Source organism: Parus major, chromosome 3 (assembly GCF_001522545.3).
Source record: "Parus major isolate Abel chromosome 3, Parus_major1.1, whole genome shotgun sequence".
Lineage (NCBI taxonomy): Eukaryota > Metazoa > Chordata > Aves > Passeriformes > Paridae > Parus > Parus major.
This window is the reverse complement of record NC_031770.1, coordinates 93,694,148-93,716,518: the sequence shown is the minus strand read 5'-3', so window position 1 is coordinate 93,716,518 and position 22,371 is coordinate 93,694,148. Positions and strand designations below refer to the sequence as shown.

Sequence of the window (22,371 nt, the reverse complement as noted above, 5' to 3'; positions counted from 1 at the left end):
GGGCTGTGGGTGGATCTCTGCATCCCCCGTGGATCCCCAGGGGCTGTGGGTGGATCTCTGCATCCCCCGTGGATCCCCAGGGGCTGCAGGGGCACAGCTGCCTCACCATGGTCTCACCACGGCCTGCAGGGGAATCTCAGCTCTGGAATCTGGGGCACCTCCTGTCCCTCCTTCTGCACCAACCTTGGTGTCTCCATGTTTTTTTCCCTCACATGTTCTCATCTCCTTCTCTCTGGGTAGAAAAAGCTGTATGACTTTGTTTTGATTTTCTTCTTTACTATGTTATCACAGAAATGTTACCAACTGTGCTGGTTTTACACCGGTTTGCATCTAAACCACTACACTAACCTCTCTCTAATTGTCCCAACTTTGGCCAGCAGCATGTCCACCTTCAGAGCCATCACGGATTGGCTCTGCTGGTCATGGTGGAAGCTTCCAGCAGCTTCTCAAAGAAGCCACCCCTGTGCACTGCCCCGCCCCCCCCCCCCCCCCAAAAAAAAACCCCAGCCATGCAAAACCTATACAGTATGTTATAGTTTTTTAAAAATAATGTAATGTGAAACAAAGTAATTTTCTGTCTTGGGAGAAAGACCAGATTGTAATGGTCATATAGATTTATTTTTTTTTTAATAAAACGAAAGATATTGTTAATTTTGGCTTATTACCATACAAGATCTAAAAGATCTTACAAGATCTATAAATATTGTTTATAAAAATATTTATAAAAACAGAAGATTAGAGGGCAAAAGAAAAAAACACTTTTTATTAAGTCGTGTAACTAAGTTGATTTCACGGTGGTTCTGCCCAACTTGCATTGATTCTTTGCTGCCTCCAGTGGAAGCTGTGTACAACTGCCTGACCATGAAGACAAAGAATTATTTTTTAAAAGCGATTTCAAGTCTCGAGGTTACTTTTAGAACCTGCTGCAGTTCCCTGATTCTGGTGCTTGTGCTTATTTCATTCTAATTATGAAATGATACAAAAAGGCTCATGTCAATTCTACCAACTGGTAAGAGTTCCCAAAGCTTTTGCCTCTACCCCTTGCAATGCAGGTGAGACCCATAGGTTGTGACTATACTGGAAGACAAATATGAAAACTGCCAGGGACGTTTCCTGGCACTGGAACCCAGCTGTCAATACAGTTAAATTGTTAGGGCAGTCCCTGGAATGTGGTTAGTCTGTGACAACTCTCCTGATCGATCCCTGTGTACTGTTGGGAAGCAAGGCTGCCCAGGAAGTGTTCCTAATGAGTAGTTTGCGTAAGGCTGTCCTCTTGCTGGCAGTAAGAAGGATGGACAGAATGGATGTGGCCTATCCTGTGCCAGCTGGCTTAAGTGCCACAGACTTTCTCAGTGCTCTTGAGCGCATTATATTTATTCCTGCAGATGTATCCTGTGTATTCCAGATCCTTGGCTTCCTGCAGTCAAGCTGAACCAGGATGTATTCTCTCCTCTAAAGGACAGCAAATTCCCATACACAAAGAGACAATATTCACAACCTTCATCTTGTGGATGTACAATGCAATATATTGTAAATATAGTCTGCACTTCAATATCTTTGCATCACCTCAAATGCAGAATCAAGAAAAGGTACAAGTTGGACTCCGAAATCTAAAGACAGCTCTTAGTAGCCATCTGTTGCTGTTGAATAACCTTTCCGCCTTTACTGTGAAGACAGCTTAACCACATTATGAAGCTGGTAGTGAGGAAGCTGCCCAGGTACAATTTGGGACTGCAGTGCTGTTTTCTGGGAGAAAAAAAACTCTGGTCAACAGTGAACATGTGTAGGGAGCTCAGTGCTGCACAGTAGTTGTAGAACTGTTTATGGCCTGAAAAATAGCTGCCTAGAAAGGGACTAACCCTGCTTCCTTCCTCAGCAACTTTTGTAGGCACGTGATCTTCCACAGGGTATGCTTGCCTACAGGAGGTCTCTGGAATACAGTCCGGCCAAAGGGTCTGCTCTCCATCTGATCTGTAAAAAGTCATCCAGCTCTCCACTGGATAGTCATGAGGCCTGCTCACTAAACCAGCAGCGTGCCTGCCTACTGATGACCTGCAGAAGGAAACAAGTACCTCAGCTTTTTATAGTTCTCAGTGTTTGTACTTAGCATTCATATGCTGATGGTGAGTCATATGGGATATCCTTATGTTGCCTGAGATGGCATTTGTTTTTCAGCATAAATTTTTTAACAAGTGGTGCAAAGACAATGTGAGATAAAATTCTCAGATTTAGAGTACACTATCAAAACATGCCATCATTTATCAGTCATGGCTGTAAAAAACACATGTGATCCACTTGTCTCTTTGAGCTGAGAACCATGGCTCTGATGAAAGATGAAGATACTCTGCTTCTAAAATTACTAAATTCTTACGTACACTGAAGCTATCCTCTTTCCTTTGGCACAGAAAGACCAGAGTAGGGCATAAAATGTAATGCACTCTATCAGCTAATGAGACATCAGCTAGAGCTTTTACTTGTAATCTTAATTTGATATAGAAAGAGTTTCTGTGGCTGCAGCTATATAATTCTAAGTGAACAGATAGGAGTCCGCAGAAAACCCACATGTAGCAGGCTCAGAGCTGCACAGTAGCTATGGAAGGTAGTTTCGTGGAATGGCATTAACCCCTACCCTCACTTACCTGCTTGAAAGTTTGGGGTCTGGTCTATGTTAGCGTATTCCTGCAGGCAATAGTCTACAGTTGGAGAGGTTTGACTTGCTTTGCTGAGGCATTTATCTTTACTGTGTAAAAGAAAGTATTCTGGAAAACCTAACTACAGAATAATTCAGAGGGATGGTCTCTGGAGATTTCAGGGGGTATCCTGAAAACCATGAAAAGCATCTAAAAAAGTGAGACTATCCTCTCAAGACTTAAATTTCCTCCTGCTGGTTCAGTAGGATTCCCAGGGGAGCTTTGTGCTGGTGCAGCACTGTTACCCTGCTGCAGCACTGCAAAGCTGATTGAACATAACTTTAAAACTGTCTCAATAACTGTCTCAATAACTGATGCATTCGCCAACTCAGTGCTGTCTTTAGCCTTGAATTTACAGGCAGAGAAAAGTTCTAGCCAAAAATCTGGTTGGGAATTTTTGTTGTGGTTTCTTTTTTTAACTTACTACCAAATATGAATCTGGCCCTGGCTGCAGTTCTGATGAAACATTTGGGAACTGTATCAAAGTTCTTCAGTTTTGGTTGCAGTGATGATTAATTGGAGAATAATCTTGTTGGCATTTGCATCAGGTAGGAAGTGGGGAAAGCCCTTAAAATGCTCAATTGGCTTTAATGCCCCTAACATCTGTTGAAGTTTTTGTTCTAGTTATATATGTTCTCTGGCTGATTTCAGTGCTATAGCAATTCTTACTGCCTCATCTTTAGTCTCCCCAGCAGCTGTCATTGGGCATTGCCTCTGAGAGTTGGAGGCTCAGAGAGATGACTGAGCCAGGTGCATAAATATTATTTTATACTTACGTACAATACATTATATGGAAAACATTCTGCATTTTCATTAACTAGGAACAGAGATTGTGGAAAGTATTGTCTGTTCTGTTGGATGCAGTGCATGTATTTTTCTGTAGATTTTAAAAGTAACTATCACACATGCAGATTCCATGTGTGTGGTCAACATTTTGTGAGTTGAATTGCCATGTCAACCAAATGATACCCACTCAACCCAGCAGAATTACCATCCCCATCTCATCTCATTCCATAATACTAACCTGTACTGGGATTAGTATGTAACCTGAAGATTAAATACGGCTTTTCTTTTCTGAGGAGTGAAAAGTCCGGTTTTTAAACCAAGAGTTTTGTAAGTTGATGTGATATTTAAGAGAGAAAATGTATTTCAAAACATTTTTTGAGGTTCTGAGGTCAATAAAGAGGAATGCAAGAAGCATTTATTTAGCCTAGTCAAATAAAATATCCATTGGAATTTTCTTCTAAGCGTACACTCAGTTCATATATTGGTTATGAGCCTGATTTAGACTATCATCTCTGCTCTGCAATCACTTCAGAAAATGTTGCACTTGCTATTATTAAATATAGATAGGAACCCTTATGTCTGTTATAATCAGCTGGAACAAGAGCATGCTTAAAACTGTAGGGCTCTTAGCATGAAAATTTCACCAGTCTTAGACAACAGAACCAAAGAGAACACATTTTCTTGTTTTCATGTACACCATGTAAGTAAAGGAACTCAAGATATCTTTCCATTTCTGTCTTAGCATGGCATACTAGAATGGAATACTAGAACGGAATTGGTGAAAACAGTGACTAATGCGTGTTATTTAACAAAACCAGAAATTCTGCCTGTCATGTTCCAAATCCCAAATGTAGTGCCTTTGTTTCATAACCACGGGAACAAGGAAGGGTTCACTGGCTAAAACTATCCACCAAATGCTGCACTTGATCTCATTTGTGCATTCTTACTTCATGAAGTCCTTATCCTGAAGGTCACAGTGTTTAGTTTAAAGACAGCGCATTTTTACTAACATTGTAGATCAATCTACGCACAGATTTTGATTGTGGAAGAGTTAACTAACTTGATGTCCTGTAAAAATAAGACAAAAAAACATCCCATTGCTTTTAAATGAAAACCACTCCTCCAGGACAAGCAAAAAAAACCTAATTGCATAGCATTAACTCTAGGGATTTGCTCTCCCGGGTACATGTTTCTTTTTGAGACTGAGTTTCATATGTCCCTCTCCATCTTCTTTCAAGGAAAGCAAGCAGGTTTTTGTCTTGGCAGGGAAGGTGTGTTCATCTTTCATCTCTTCCTGAAGGGATTAAAACTTACATCTTGCAATTCCTGGAAGAATGCTTCCTTCACCATCCTGGCTGTTTAGTGTTGACAAGAGTCAGGCACTTCCCAGCATCCAGGGAAGAAGTCCAAGAACCTGTGAGCAGCCATGACAAACAGTGCACCTAATCACTTTAGAAGCCTCAGGAGTCACACTGAGGGTGGATGGAAGGCTTGGGGATTGTAGTTTTAGGCACAGTAGGAGCTTGGTAGCATATAGGCAGTCATCAAGTAGATGGCTAGCTTAGATGGAGCCCTAAGAAAATATACTTAAGAAAATATAATCTGTTGGAATACTAATTACCATCCTAAACCTATCAGCGGGAATTTCAGTTTAATTCTATTGAAGTCATGGGAGCTATTCTGTATCTTTGTATAATTTAATGTAAACAAGTCAGAACAGACCCTTGCCTCAGAGTCTACATGCAGAAAAAGACAACAAACTGTTCATCCACCTCATATCTCAGCTAATACCATCATTGTACTTTGAGTCTATGTTGATATTAGTAAATTTAAAAGGAGTATTCCTGACCATTTGAATTCAATTGTTTATGACATTAACTTGTCTTTGGTGTGTCTTAGGGCAGTTCCAGCTATCCCATTCTCAGAGTCATGGTAGAGATATCTCATAAGAGGGATTAATGCGGTTTCTGTTAATGTCCACTGTCTTTTCAAAGGGAAGACAGCTACATAAACCATATTATTCAACATTTTTCTGGTTGTTCCTTGACAGCTGCTCTCCATGCCAGACATAAACAGGCATGTCTGAATACATCTAAGACAGAAGAAAAAATGCAGCCTAGTATTCCTGACTTGAATTGGTGTGTATTCAAAACACAGGCTGCTCCTTCCTTACATGACGGTGACCAAAAACAACATGGAAATTGTAGCTGCAAGGAAGGGGAGAATCCATCTAGGTGTTTAGCTGAAATCTTCTTTCAGTTCTTCACTTTTCCCAAAGAGTTTAGTTTGGGTGAAAGAATACTTGCAATGTAATCTTAGGAACAGAACACCAGGCTGTATTCTGCCTGCCTCGTTTTCCATCTTCCCTGTCTCCAATTGGTGACCTCAATGTGTCAATATTTGGAATGACTAACATGTAAATACAGCTATACCAAGTTATGTCATGCAAAAGGACATTCTTTCAAACTGTTGCACTGATTGTTAAATTTCTTTTCTCCCCCCGTGTCTTAAGGTGACTGGAAACAAACCACGAAGCCAAGAGGAGGAAGGATTCTGGAAACCTGACAAAGCAGTCTTGCTCAGTCTTGCCCTGGGTCTCTTTCTTCATCGTGTGGTGTGTATTTTTTATTTTTTAACGTTTTTGTACCTTCACTGTGACAGCACAGGCTGACATTTATGTAGTTAGAGACATGTGCCATCCACATATCGGTTTTGAAGACAGATCGATTGACCTGATTCAGTGGCTGGGGGCCCGCCTGCAGGCACTCCAGAGGTGTCCGTGCGGCCGCAAGCGCCGCAGGCCCGGCCCGCCCACAGCGCTGAGGGGCGCGGGGCGCTCAGCGCCGCCTGGCGGCGGGCGGCGGCAGCGCCGGGCGCGCGCGGGGCGCGGGCCGCTGGGGGTCGCTGTTCCCGCGGCGCGCGGCCCCCGGCGAGGCGCCCGCGGGGGTCGGGAGGCGCGCGGGGCGGCACGCGGGGCGGCACGCGGAGCAGCTCCGCGCGGCCGAGGGACAGCGCGGCCACACGGGAGAGCGAACACCGACAGCTCCGCCGGATCGGGTTTCACCTCCCACCGCCGCGCCCCGAGGGGCTACGCGGGGAGGGCGGCAGCCTGGGTGTGCTTTGGGGAAGGACTCTCGTTGGAGGGGGCTCGGCGCTCTCCGCAGACTGCCCCGCGTTTCCAGTGCCCTTCGCTCAGGCTGACACCTCTGCCGAGGGGCCGTCAGCTGCCAGAGCGGACAGGGCGCTCCCGGCGATGGCACTGCCTTCGTCGTCGTCCTCCTCTTCCTCCTCCTCTCCCGTCCCCGCTGGGAGCGCTTCCAGGCAGCGCCGCGCCGGGAACCCAGGAAGCCGCCTCGCCACCCGGGACCGCCCGTGCCAAGAATCGGCGAAAGAGGCGGCACGCCCGCTCCCTCCCTCTACCCAGACCCACTCCAGCCGCCTCTTCACGGGCTTCCCGGCCGGAGGGAGCAGAAATAGCCTTCCCCTTCCCCGGCAGCTCGCCCCCGCCCCAACACCTCCCCTTCCCCGCCGCAGCCGGGCCCGGAGTTCCCGGTAAACAGGCGGCTTCCCCACCCGCCCTCCGCGGGGCTGCGGCCGCGGGCCGGGGACCCGCCTGACGAGAGCTGCGCCAGGGACATCAATATTTCAGTAGCTCCTCAGCGCGGTTCTAATTAAAGGCTCGGGCGATGCTCGCCCCCCCCCGTCCCCATCTTCCCGCCGCCACCCCCTCCCACTCCAAGCACACACACTTGGGACCGTCTCCTTACGTCGGAGAGCAGCGAAAGAGTGACTGAGCCCTGCCCGGGAGAACCGAGCAGGGGGAGGGACGGGGGGGACCGGGGCGGGAGGGGAGAGAGGGCGGGGAGGGGGGGGCTTGTGCAAGCAGCGACGCTCCCGAGGTTGCCAAGTGGACTTTTATTGTTTTCCACCCACTTCCAAGTCGATACTATCTGCCGTCTCATGTCCATCCTATAGCCTATATAAGCGGCTGCACTGGAGCTGGCGGCGATGGAGTAGTTTGTGGATACGGCGGGAGCGCAGGGACGGGAGGGGGGCGGGCGGGCCAGCCGCGGAATACTCGGACTCCCTGCCGTTCGCGGGCCTGCTGCCGTCCGGGGAGCGGCTCCCGGGGGAAGACACCTCGGCTTCTAGGACAGACACACAGGTAAAGCGGCCGGCGACCGCCAGCAACCTCCTTCCCCTCTGTCTCCCCCCCACGCCTCCATCCCTCCCGCCCCTCCGGTCCGGAGCGCTGCGTGCGGCGGGACCGGTGACAGCCTGCGGGCGGGAGCGGCCGCCGCCGGACCCCGCCAGAGTTGCCAGGGCAGAGCCGCCGCACGGAGCGGCCGTGTGTGAGGGGCGGTCAGTCGTCCGAAGGCGAGCGGCTCCGGGCATGATGCTGGCCGCCGCTCCGGGCTGCTCCTGCGGAAAGAGGGGAGACTGGCGGTGCTGTCCCCTGCACCGGCTGGTGCCCCCCAGCCGTTCACCTCCCGTCCCGCCGCTGCTGCCCGCAGCCCGGGCGCGAAGCCCCGCAGCGAGGCTGAGGACAGGAGCCACTGCTCTCCGGCAGAAACTTCGGGGAAAGTTGTCGCCCCTCGCCCGTGCTCCTCCGCTCCACGGCGGGGCGGGGAGAGGCGGGGCGGAACGCCCGTCCCGGCCGGGGATCTGCTCCGCCGGGACACCCTCAGCCTGGCCCCGCTCCGGAGCTGCGCCCCCGCCCTCCCGCGGGCCCGGCGCGGGCTGCGGGGAGGCAGTGCTGGCGCTGCCCGCGGCGCTGGGGCAGCTGTGCCCGCGGGGCGGGTGTCGTGGGGCACGGGGGCAGCGGCGGAGCCCTGCGGATCCCCCGCCCCGTCCCACTCCGCCAGCCCCCGCGACCCGGAGCGGTCTGTGCCCCCGCCTTGTGTAACCTGCCAAGCGGTCGCCGCTCTTTCCTCTGCTAATGTTTCCGATTTCACCCCCACGAGTCTCCCCACCTTCGACCCACCCCCAATTTTCTCTTCCAGTGAAACAGGAGACCTCACAAAGCAGCGGATCCTTCCACTTTATCCGCTCATGCACTCTTCAGGTCGGACTGCAATGAGTGGACTCAGGTCTTCTGGGCTGCTGGGGCTGGTACTCTTAATGCTCTCAGCAGGATACTGCAAAGAAAAAACGGACTCCACAGATCTGAAGGACAAGCAAAGTCTCTTAAATCTCATCATGGAGATCATTCAGGAACTGAAAAGGTACCACCTGGAGAAGGACAGTGGGATGCAGTACTTCTCCAAGCATGACTATAACTTGGATCGAAGAGAAGTGGCTGACTATGGAGGATACCAGGATGAGCAGAGAGTTGGTAAGTCACAGTCCATTTTTTTTTTCCTCTAGGGTACGTCTGTGAATGAGATAGTGCATCGAGTTAATAATTTTTTATTAAGAATTCACCACTCAAATACCTGCAGATTCCTTTTGGTATCAGAAATAGACACAGATGGCAAATTTGGAATAGAAAACCTCCATTCACCTCTCTGAGTCTTTTACTCTCTGGATAATGTATTCAACTGAAAGTCCAACCTCCTGTCGATTTGAACAAATAATATGGGAAAAGACTGAAATGGGCTGAGATCAAAGAAACAAGGAATGAAAAAACTTTTTCCTGGAAAGTTACCACTTATTATCATGTGCTTGGTTTAAGTGTTTCCTGGAAATGACCCTAGCAAGAATTCTCCTGCAGGACTGTAGTATCTTCTTAAAGAGTTTGTGTACAGAAGTCTTCCCTGCATCTCAGGCTTCACTCAGCTGTTCTCCCTGCTTGTTAATTCCTTTTGTACACCAGAAGTAGCACCTTTGAAATACTAGGGAACTGAGACGGTACTCTTCTGTCAGTGTACAGGCTGTGACCAGTTTGGGACACTCCTGCAGTCATCCTTCTGTTGGTTTGATTGGCTCTTCTCTAACCTGCTTAGTTAGGTGATGAACTTCCATGCACACAGTTGAAACTTGATTTAGTTTCTCCTGCTGCCATGTCTAACTTAGTGTTCCCTGTCACTGCCAAGCTCCCACAGCGTTACTGCTGCTCATCTGACCCCTCCAACTGAAAGTGACTTTCTGAATATTTTCCAGCAAATATCTACTCACCTATTCCCAAACTGGCTTTCAATAGTATGCTATTTATTTTGCTTTATTGATCTCGGAAAGCTTCATTGTACCTTTTTGTCATTCTCATTCATACTCAAATATCCTCATAATTTGCAATTATTGGTGTTTGTCATGAAGATGCTGCTTCTCAATCTGAATGATTAATGAATGCACAGAGGAAAACGATTTTGTTCTACTTAAGGTCAACACAGGAGAGAACATTTTATTTTACAAACATTGAAGTGTCAAAGAGGCCAGACTAAGCAGGGAACTGTGATCTGCAGAACTCTAAATCTCATCTTGGAACATGGGCATAGTTTTTGGTCACCCTCTTGGTGTGAAATACCTGGCTTGTGTGGAACAGTAATCTATGAAATTAATAATCCTGCTTCAGAGCAGATTAGTTGGTAGTGTTGTTACTGATTCTGAAGCAGGATTTTTCATTCCGTTATTATAATGGAGTTTTTCCCAGCAACTCTGAAAAGGAACTACTAGTTAGAGTCTTTTATTTCAGTTTTGGCATCACTTTCCTAGTGAGCTTGTCTCATGGGAAATTTCTGAGTGAAGCATGTGTGTTTTTAATGCTCTTCATGACATAATTAGGTCAAATAGGATAAGGTCAATTTTACTTACACTGACTAAAGTTAGAAGTAAATGAAGAATGACTTTCGAGAAGTGTCTAAATTCACAAGTGAATCAGATCTGGATGGAAATGCTCTCTGCTTTATATCTGATAAGAGGTGCCAGGGGAATGAAAAAGACTGCTCAGGCATTCATGGTCAAGTAAATAAATAAAGCACCATATAGTGTATCATACACAATCAGCACTAAGCTATCAGCATAGAGTTTGTAACGGAAAGCAATCAAAGATAGCTGTAAATCAGGAAGTCACAAGCAAGGGTTAGGGCTAAAATGGATTTCAGTAAACCAGTTTCATTTTGCCATCTGCTGAACACAAAACACAAGGCGGTAAACCACAAACATAGGGAGCCAGAAGAGAGCAATTTGCTTGGAATCATTTCCTGTGAATTTTATTTACTGCTGTGGGGAAGGAGGGAAGATTCCTGTAAGTAGATCAATCCAGCTTCATTATTACAGTAGAACAGTGCTTCTACATACCTGGGACAGAATAGTGGTTATATTTGCATAAGAGAATTAAAAGACACAACACCAGACTTGAATATATCTTTGGGTCTTTACCACTCGTGTAATATGAAAGAATTTAAATCTAGGTAAACTTGATAATGTATTTCACAGAAAGCTAAGATCTGACTCTTAGTTAATAAACATGGTCATTAATGATTTCTCACCTAACAGACGTTGTTCCATCAGTACTGTGTTTCACAGAGCATTTTACAAGGTCTCCCTATGTAAAGTGAATGCTTGAAATTTGGCCTACTGTATGCAAAGGACTTTTGACCTCTGTGCACCTGTCAAGACATAGTGGTGATGTTGCTGGACAGATTATTCCCTGTCCTCAAGCTATGCTTAGCAAGCATAGGTCCAGTGCAGCAGAGTAACTATCCTTTTTTCTGTCCAACAGAAATAGTTCCCAGAGATCTGAGGATGAAAGACAAGTTCTTGAAGCATTTAACAGGTATGTTTGAATTTTGCATTGGTATCCATATTTCATACACATACCATAAGCTACACTGCTCTCTACCTGTGAGCTATGCTGATTCATAACTTTTTTCTTTATATTTCAGGTCCACTCTACTTTAGCCCAAAATGTAGCAAACACTTTCATCGGCTTTATCACAATACAAGGGACTGCACCATCCCAGCATGTAAGTAACAAAAGCAGATACTTCCCTAAAACAAGAGGAAACTCTAAAATTTATTAGCTCTATCAAGTATCAGTAGAGATACAATGTCAAAATGCATTCCCTGCAAAGAAAAACTTGGACTGCTCAAAAATGTACTAAGCATTGTACATTGTACCAAAATGTACTCTAGAATTGCCAGAGCAGCATCAGCATTACAGAGAGGAAAACAGAAATAAAACTTTCTCATTGTAAATACACTATGTAGAATGTCAGTAAACACTGCATCCTTAGGTACTGATGTATTTGTCCCATGGGTTCCAAACCAAGTGTTTGCTTTTCATAGGAACACGACTCCTCTCAGAAATATTTCATGTTTAATTTCTAGTGCCGTAAAGTCAATCACAAATCCAGGTGGGGTTATTTACTTTTTATTGCTTATTTATGTAAGACTCATTTTATAGATACTTTCTATTTTCTATTCAGCTACCATTCTACCAGTGATGTGGACAATGAATCTTTGCAACACTTGTCTTCAGTGAATTATTAAAGTACAACTTCTTAGCTTAGAAAAAAGAAATAAAAGTGCTGATGGACCCAACTAAGCAAATGCAGCTTATGATACCTCATCACTGTTGGCAGCACAGAGAATTAAATAAAAATCAAACATTGACATTTATCAGTCAGTAGATGTGACTCCAGATTCATACTGAGGTGGACCTGTTGAGTAAGCAGATGCTATTTTAGTACAGTCTTTTCAGAATGGAAGCACACTTTATTTTATTTGTCTGAGGTCAACCAGTTGGGTCAGTAGCAGAGCTGGGAATAGAAACAAGAGTTAGAGATTCCAAGTTTCAAATATTAATAAATATTTCAGCCCAGTGCATTTTAAAGGCATATTTGGTAAGAATTGTGGACATTTTCTCTATTTGCAAGGCTTCAGAGTAGGAATTCCTTGGAAAGACAAGGATTTCTAGATGACAAGTAACCAGATCACACTGTTTACATGGGTAGAAATATAAGTTGTTTGGAACTTGTCTGTTCTAAACAAGCAATGGACATATTACCTTTTTCATAAGCTTCACAACACAAACATCATTTGGCTCAGCATTAATGAGTACTCCAAGCTGTGAAGCTAAAAACTAGTTGTCCTTTAAAGCTCTAAATTAGCCTTTTTCTCCTGACAGGTTACCTATCCACCAACATAATGTCTGGTTAATAGAGGATAATTTGTATGAGTGGCAATTATACCATAACTATGCTGTGAGTTGGGGATTGTTAACATTTCATCTCCAGAAAACATTAAATGTAGTTACTCATTAATGAAATAATGCCTAACAAAAGTGAACATCACTTACTGGGCTAGATTGACTAGCATCTTTTTAAAGTAACTTTCTTCTAGAAAAATGAGACCGACTGAAAAGCGGTCTCATTTTAATGAGAATTAAATTCTCATTAAAATTAATTCTTTAATTAAGAATTAAAGCCTGCTTTAATTCTTCATGCACAGAATGATGTTACTTTTTAAAAATACCTTGACTTCAAATTATATGTTCCTTCTGTGTAGAAATCTGAAGGTCAAACAGCAAAGAAACTGTCTCTGATGATGCAGTGTGCTGGCTACTGCTGTAGCAAGTACAAAAGCATTGTGTTGGCATACTTTCTAGTACTTTGTACAGCATAGTAGCATTGGTATGTAAAAAATAATTTACTTTTCTGTCTGTCCATAACCAACTTTCACAATATTTGCTCTCAGTTTTTCATGTAAATGGAAAAAAAACCCTTTTGAATAGTTTCTTTAGTTTTGCATTGGTTCAGTGTCTTACTATGAATGCATCAAAATCTTGAAAGTACTTAAAATAAGAACAATGAACAAAAGGACTACAGAGGAAAAAACCAATTTTACTAGTTTTAAGATGAAACTTCATGCTCTTATAAATGTTTATGATGTGGTCATCTACTTGGGCTAGACTTAAGATTTGTATGACTGCAAGATGTTATTTGTCTAATTTAACAGCTTTCCCAGGAAGAAAATCTATTGGAGAGTAGCATTAGTTAATATTTAGTTGACAGACTTGCTCATTGAAGGCTGGATTTCAAAGGTGGATGAGCACTACTTATTCTTTCTCTGATATGGAAATACTACAGTCACATGTTTAGATCCCGCACAGAAGCACAGGCACAGATGTATAAATTTTTATACATACTTACATACACATGGAGAGCCTCCAAGCACATTCATGCTGTTTGTTTACAGATAGAACATGTGCAGAAGTCAGTTGCATAGTTACACGTGCTATTAGACATGGCTTTTAGTTATTACCCAATCCTTACACATTGCTCTTTTAAGTCAAATGAGTTGATTTTTATTCTGTTGCAAACTAAGGTATTCCCTATGCTATGACACTAATTTGCACACTGAAAATGATTTTGATTTTGAAAGGCAAATTTGATTACTTTGGTCATCTAGTCATGCTTTTTGCTTTTCTTTTTTTTTTTTTTTTTCATACAGACTATAAAAGATGTGCCAGGCTTCTTACTCGATTGGCAGTAAGCCCTATGTGCATGGAAGGATAAAGGTAAGCTTTTTCTTAGAAGAAATGACATTCCACTGCATAGCAAAGCAGTAGATGTTGTGTTTCATACATGAAAATTCATGGAGTATAATCACAACTGTCCTTTAGATAAGATATTCCCATCCCAGAGGACTTCAAGTAACTGGCTTAATCTGGCAAATTTTGGCATTAAGGAAAGGGTACCCCCTACTGGAAGTCATTACATAAACGCCTATATGCATCATCTGTGAATTATTTATAGCAGCATACAGTTAGCAGATAGTGAATTTGTTGTTACAGAACAAAACACAACAGCTGTGGCTTATTTTTCAAGAGTTTACTCAGTACACAATTGCCTGTATTGGCAGCAGCAGCCGCCCTTTTATGTGTGCAGCTGTAGATGCGCGCTGTACTCAGTAGTACGAGTTAATACATACATAGCTATACACATCAAAGCTTTATAAATGAAGATAGGTCGCAGGTGCTTTTATAGTAATTCAGTTAAAATGTATTGATAGCAGCACTGATAAAGGAACTTCCAGCTATTTGGATTTTTTGTGATATCCTTGTGTACACCTCTCATGTCTAGAGGTTAATTCCCTCCTTCTTTGCCTAGATGAGCCTCTATTTCCCACAACTACTTGGGAGATTTCATCATGCACCAAAATAAAAACAAAAGCTAATCAACCAAACCAAAAAGTACTCCTAAATTATCTGTATTTTAGAGAACTGTAACATATGAATACAGAAAGACTTCTTTCCTCAACTTTTTACCTGAGGCAAAGTGTCATCTTGGACAAAGGGATAAATAATAACCATGTAGATTTGTCAGTAACAAATGCTGTCAAGACAAGATGCTTTAACTCTGTGAAAAAATACACATCTTGTGGAAGGAATCAGTGAGAAAAATAATAAATATATAAATAATGAATATTAACTATTTTATTTTATTTTAAGCTTTGACACTTTTGCACTTCAGTCTCACAAGCAAGCTGAGGAAATAGGGTCAAGATAAATTTAAAAATGACTGGAAAAAGTCATTACATAAGTAAGTTGTTAGTGCTTCATTGTCAAAACTGGAAAAATGTACTGACCAGTGTCACACAGCTTCATTATGGGTTTGATATTGTTCAGTATTTTCATTAATAACTTGGGTGATACAACACTGTATTTATGTATTTCAGTATTATAGGACAAGCAACCATGATACAGTACAACCTTGAAATTAAAAATAATCTTGGAAAATAAGCCAAATAGTCTAAAAAACCATGATAACAGAAAAAAAGCAGAATTATGAATTCCAGTAAGATTATTCAACTGCAGAAATACATGGAATTTGGTGAATAGTTAGATAGTGCTATTGAAAACACAGACGTTGTCATGGACTGCAAACTAAGCAAGTCATCAGTGTTACACTTGAAGAAAGTCAAACAATAATGGAATTTATAAATAGAATCATTGTTTATGAAACTCCTGCCATAATTACTGTTACTGAAATACTATATTTAATTAAGGGCACCACACTTGAAGACGTATGGGTTCTTCTTGTAAGAGTCCAAAGAAGAGCAACGTGGATGACCAAAGGCCTAGAAAATTTAGGATACAAGAACAGTTATAAGAATTAGGATTATTTAATCTAAAGAAAACATAACTGGAGGAAAACCTGACAGAGCTATCTTATTTCATGAAAGGTTTCTACAAGTCATTCTCTCTATCCATTCTGGAAAAAACAGACATAATTTGTTTAACTTTGCAAATAGGTGAATAATGTTATTACCAATACCAATAAGCAGATATATGAGAGTGTGAAATTCTTTTCTCCTTTTCTCTAGAAAATTTCATCTGTATTTTAACAACCTGTCATGTAAACATGAACTTGTAATATGAAGGAATAGCAAATAGTTCATATCTCAAGCTGAGAGTCTATTCATAAATGTCCATCTCTCAAACAAGCTTTGCTCAACATGTTTCAATGTCATCAACAACTGTCCACTTCTTCTATTCACACAGACACAAATCAGTAGTGGTAGACTCCTTAAGCAGCCTCCATTAGCTTAAGGAACACTATCCTCTACCACTTACATCTGGAGATGCACAGGTGTCTCTGAAAGATAAAGCCTCTTTTCTCCTCAAGGCTTTTCTACTGCATCAGTTCAATTTGTGTGAAACAAATTTGGTTTCCTGTTTTGTTCAGTATCTGATTTATGTTTCATTGCAGTTTGTAAGTGGGCTGAGCTATAGATGGAGTATTAATTTGGCAGGCTGGTAGTTTTTTTGATTTTTCAGGTCCGTGGACATCTATCCATGTTTAGAGATCAATTTGGAGACAATAAAACATATATTTATTTATACTTAAAGTGCATTTTGGACTAGCACAGCTTTAAAGCACATAAGACATTGAAACTCAGAGCTAAGATCAAACAAGAAAATAATACGTGAAAACAGGAGTTAAGACATTACTGTCACAACACATACCTGTGTGGGCACGTGTGTTTATGGTACGAGGTGTCTGTGGCTAGCACCAAATGGAACAGTAAAAGCTTCATAATCTTCAATGCATGGATCTCTGTGATCACATTACAGCAGAATTCCACCTGGGTGTGCACACTTGGGAAATTATTTTTTTTATGTAAGCATGGGGAGGTTCTGCTACGAAATCATACTGACACTAATTTAGTTTATATTGGTATTTAAACCACTATATTCTTCCCATATAGATTAGCTTTTTCTTACAGAGTTTATCATCATGCACAGGTAATAACCAGAATCAAATTTGGAAAGCTGTAATATGCCTTTACAATAGCTTTTATTTGTGCTTTTAAAAGTAAGCACAATTGGCTGGGGAGTTGTATAGTTACCTGTGTTCTCAACAGAGGGTGTAGTCAAATTGTATTCAGGATCTCCACTAAGATTATCCATCATCCTTCAACTAAGTTCCAGCCTAATATTCCTAGACTGATGCATATAACTATATTAAATAAATAAATAATAATAAAAAGTAGAATAGATTTATGAATGCTAAAAATCTGGGATCTACTCAAGGGTTTCTGAAAACTCCAGGGGTTTAGAAAATGGAATTACCTGATACAAAACTGTTAAGTTACCCATACAAAAGCAAGTGTAGGTGAGATGACAAATGAGTATCCTAACCACTGTTTTTTCACCCCCAGTGAGCTGCATATTCCCATTAGAAATAAAAAGTTTTTATTGAATTTTCAGTGTTTAACTTGTAGATTGTACCACACACTGATCAAACCAAAAGCATGTTAATTTCTCCTAAACATCACTTTTTAACATCATAGCTTAAATAGGGTACAGTAGGAGCATACTTACAGAAAGTAAGCTAGATGAAAATGCAAGACAAAGAAAATTTACATCAGTTTCCCCCTCTAAGGAAGGATATTAAAAAAAATAAAACTAATTGTCCCATCTGCAAAGCCAGAAAAAACCCTAGATTACATTAAGATTTTCTGTAACATTATTACATTTCCTAATAGCTTTCAAAAATTGTGAAACTAAATGTTTAAATACTACTAACAAGTATTTCTGTATGCACCAATAGCTTGATTTTCAATGGTTTATGTCAAGTCCAACTGACTTTGCATACAAATGATTCCATTACAAATTATGCTTAAACAGTAGAAAATGTAGAGAAGCTCAAGAGTATCAAAGAATTCACACTGATTATGGGGAAGACAGTTACCTATGTTCAGAGAGACAATATGAAAGTTTTAACTGTGAAAAATATAATCAGCAAAATTCTAGTATCACATTACCACTGTTTTTTAATCTTCCCCATGAATTTTTGATGGCTGTAAGACACCAAAGCTTCATCTGGGTCTGTTTGCATGCAAGAGTCTTTCAGCTGTGTAGTTCCTGCTGACTGAAAAGACGTACACTTTTTTACTTCTAAATAAGAACAGGCATAGAAACACATGAAACTGTGTGGACAGACTTGTAGCATTTAGTGCTCACCTGTCTAGGAGAGGGATAGACTTCTAGATATGTGTATATGCAGTTACACAGTATTTTCTTAAAAGCTTTAAAGGTGTGGGGGAGTAGGGTTATGAAAACCTTCACTGCTCACCTTTGAATCAACATTTCATATGCATTACATACATAAGCAGTCTGGAAAACTGTAATTTTGTATTGGTGATTTTGATATCAATGTCATAGGTATGGTTGTGATTTCATTCCAATAATCTCTTCTGGAAGACTTAATAGAACAGGCAGCAAATTAAACCACTGCAGCTCCTTAGTTTTGTGGTGGCTCAGTGTTGGCATGGTCCAGGGGCTATAGTTACACAACCAACTCTAAAAAAGGTACTTCTATTTGTTTCCTGTTTATTTGTCTCCAAGTTTCTTCACAAATGGGCCCAATGAAACATCAGATCCTTCCTAGATCCTTCAAATTGGACATGCCATCAACTGCTCCTGGCACCAAGGCGACTAGACAGCATTTTGCAATCTGTTAATGCTATTCCTGAGTTTTATTCACTTTTTGACTTCACAGATGCAGTCATTGGAACAGATTAACTATGAGCACATTTTTGATATGTAGAACTGGATTTCCCTAATGTGTCCACCAAAAATGAACCATCAGAAAAAGTGATGCTTTCCAGAATTTTAGCCTTGATTAATAAAGAAAGGATTAATATAAGAGTCAGGCTGATATGAGCCGAGCTAAATCTGGAATTCACTACTGATCCTTCCAACATTACTACTGAATATTTTCACATTCTGAAATACATGTATGTGAGTATAAAAACGATGAAAGGCTATTTTCTTCTTTCTTTTAATCCTCCAGATGTTATTACCATGACAAGAAACACCAAGAACCAAGAGAAGTGCCTTGGAAACCAACAGGGAAATAGAACTTACTACCTTTTAGCGAATTCCATTGTGAACAAGAGATTTATTTTTGCAGATTGACTACTTCCCATAATTCTTTTAACATGCATTTTGTATGTCATCAACAGTTTGCAGATTGACGTTCTCTACAGTAGCATAACTGCCAGTAGTACTTAATGCTCCATACTTAAAAACACACTACAATTGATGTGTAATGCTGCCAAAAATTATGTAAACACAAATACTTCACCAAGAAAATTAATGTTCTATTGCTTAATTCTACAGTTTTAAGGAATGTTTGTTTGTATATCTAGAACTACTAAAGATCTGCTCCACAGTAGTTGTGGTCACTTGATATCCTTCATGCTTATACAATTTTTTTAAAAGTTTGGTTAAAACAGACTTGCATTGGGGTCACATTGTACCCTGGAGTACAAATTGCATGACAAATAGGAACGTAATTCCAAGTAGACATACTTTTTGGGACAGTGGAGCATGGATTTTGTACACAAACACAAGCTGCCATTAATTTACTTTATATAATAAATGTATAAAACATTCCAGCGAACGTGCAATATGTAAATAATGTAAATAACAAGCGTAAGTAATAAAGTGTTTGGTATTAAGTTGTTCTCAGTTTGCTTTCTGTTCACTGAATCCAGGTAAACAAACTACATTCTGGTAGCTACTATCATTTATCCACACTTAATGCTTCTTTACACAAGAGTTCACTAGTGTAAGAAGGAACGGTGCAGTAACCTGGACACCCTGGATTTTTGAGAATGCACAGATCTCTGTTTCAAACCCACAGAATGCCCAGACTACAAGACTGCTCAAATTCTCTATAGCATTATAAAATGCAATATTTTTTGAGACTAACAGATGTTCTGAGATTTTTGTTTGGGGTTTGGGTTGGGGCTTTTTGTTTGTTTTTTAATAATGTGCAGTCTCTGTTAATGATACTGCAAGGCAATCTAATCAGAAAATATGCAGTAAATCATTAGTATTGTAGAATTTTTAAGGAATTAGTGTTGTTCCAAAAATCTTGACACACATTTCCCTTTTTTTAAATCAGGTATTAAATCCAGTTGTTATAGTAAAATTGCTCAACAGGAAGAAAATTTATATGTGCAATCTATAAATCCATGTACTGGGTTTGCATAGCCAAATTTTGGTAGCAGAGGGGCTACGGGGTGGCTTCTGTGAGCAGCTGCCAGAAGCTTCCTCCATGTCCAGCAGAGACAATGCCAGACAGCTCCAGGATGGATGTGCTGGGCCAGTCAGAAATGGTGGTAACACCTATGGGATAACACAGCTGAGAAGGGAAATGTTATTGCACAGGTGTAATTGCAGCCAGAGAAGAGCTGGGTGAGAACATGAGAGGAACAGCTCTGCACACACCAAGGACGGTGCAGAAGGAGGGACAGGAGGTGCTCCAGGCACCAGAGCTGGGATTCCCCTGCAGGCTGTGGTGCAGCCCAGGTGAGGCAGCTGTGCCCCTGCAGCCCCTGGGGATCCACAGGGATGCAGAGATCCACCCACAGCCCATGGAGGGGATTCACACCACAGCAGGTGGATGCCTGAGAAGAGGTTGTGAGCCCTGGGAGGCCTGTGCTGGAGCAGGGTCCTGTCAGGGACCTGCAGACCTGTGGAGAGAGGAGCCCACACTGGAGCAGGTTTGCTGGTGGGACTGAGAAGCTGTGGGGAGCCCACGCTGGAGCAGCCTGTTCCCGAGGGACTGCACTCTGTGCAAGAGTGACCCACACTGCAGCAGTCTAGGGAGGACTGATGCCTGTGGGATGGACTCATGTTGGAGAAGTTCACAGAGAACTATTTCCAGAGGGAGGGACAACACACTGGAGTAGCAGAAGGACTCCTCTCCCTGAGCAGCAGCAGAAGGAACATGTGATGAAATGACCATAACCCCCATTCCCACCTCCCTGCACTGCTGGGGGATGAGGAAGAACCTGGGAAAGAGAGGTAGGGGAAAGGTGTTTTTAAGGTCTTATTTTACTTCTAATTACCCTGCTCTGAATTTGTTAGTAATAATTTCAGTTAAAATCTCCAGCTCGAGCCTGTTTTGTCCATGACAGTATTTGGTGAGTGACCTCTCACAGTTCTTATCTCAACCCATGAACCCCCTCCTTGTATTTTCCTCTCCCTTGTCCAGTTGCATAGGGGAGCAAGAGAGACTGGTGGGTGCCTGCCATCCAGCCAGGGCCAACCTACTACAATGAACCACAGGTACTTTTATCTTAATACTGGCATTTGCAGTTTCCATTCTATCCTCAGTCTGAACCACAAAATGTAAAACTAAAACCAAATACAACCCTCCCCAGCCTGAGAACTACAGGAGCTGAGATTCTGGGAACTGACATTTCAGAGCCTTTAGCATCCAACTCTTAAGAAGAAAAAAAACTGTCAGAAGTACAAAATCCTATCCTGGAACATGGCTGTATTTAGCATGGGAGAGGTACGTGTTTTTATTTGCTTTAAGTGATAACTAAATGCTAAGTTTCATGTCTCAATGGATGTTATATATGCCTGAAGAAAACCTGGTTGTAAAGGAATCAACTTCTACAGGATCCACTAAAGCCGCTTGTCTACAGTAAGCATGGGTGGAACTCTGTGCTCCACTGTTGTTCCACTGACCAGACCACAAGCTAATATTTAACATGGGAGTTTAAAATACTATGAAGCTTTCTTTTTCTAGTAGGATACCTGAAATCTGGCTAAACATAATCTTCTAGAAAATCTCACTGTAAAAGGGAAATAGCAACTTATTTAAGGTTTTAATCAATTAATATAAATAATCCCCTATTAGTTTTCTCTAGTTTTAGCAGAAATCAGCATGCTCTGACGGAAAACACACCTATACTATAGCTGACTTTTCTCTTAGACTTAAGTGTACCACTTAAAATATAACAAGCTGTGGGGGTGGGGAGGGAGAAACAGGAGTCAGTTCTGTATTTTTTCATTCAAAAATTACATTTTTCATGAGTGGTATTTTGGATGTGTGAGCGCTTAGTCATCTGTATGATACACGATTTGTATCTTAATGCTGTTCACTGTTTCTCTTTGAACACAAATAATGGTTCTGTGCACCCCTCCTTCCTGAAGGCAATCCTTCTTCTATATTCTGGGCTTCTACAAATTTGTATAAAATACCATAGTGCTCCTTCCCCTCTTCCACAAAATAATTATTAATTATAAAAATAAATCAACCAGCTTATTCCTCCTAGTAGAGGTGGTGAATTATTACGTCACTAGATTGCTTGCTGAAGATCTGTCTCAAGGTTGAAACTTTTAAAATGTGAACTGAATTTAACATGAGTTTTGACTTAATACCACTTTACAGGAAGATTCCTAAGCCTACTGAAGGTAAACAATGATATTCTCTTATTTCTTTGTTACCCCAGAAGCTCAAAGATAAAGATTTAAGACCTTTCAATCTTAGCATTAATATGGAGAAAACTATAATATGTAATTCCTACATAACCATGAATGGGAAAGCACAAACAATCATGTTCTCAACATTAGACGTTATTTTAATTTCACTGGAATATTTGAAATGGTCATTCTGGCAGAGCATAACATCAGCTTATGCCT

General features: G+C 41.8%; 1 protein-coding gene across 1 annotated transcript; it reads left to right on the top strand.

Annotated features, from left to right (window-relative positions):
- Window positions 1-7,370: 7,370 nt before the first annotated feature.
- On the top strand, window positions 7,371-19,698 carry ALKAL2 (ALK and LTK ligand 2). Its single transcript, XM_015623378.2, has 6 exons — window positions 7,371-7,641; window positions 8,480-8,811; window positions 11,137-11,190; window positions 11,300-11,380; window positions 13,869-13,935; window positions 18,719-19,698. Exons 2-5 carry the CDS (start codon window positions 8,529-8,531, stop codon window positions 13,931-13,933), a joined length of 483 nt encoding a protein of 160 aa, XP_015478864.1. The 5' UTR covers window positions 7,371-7,641; window positions 8,480-8,528; the 3' UTR covers window positions 13,934-13,935; window positions 18,719-19,698.
- Window positions 19,699-22,371: the final 2,673 nt, after the last annotated feature.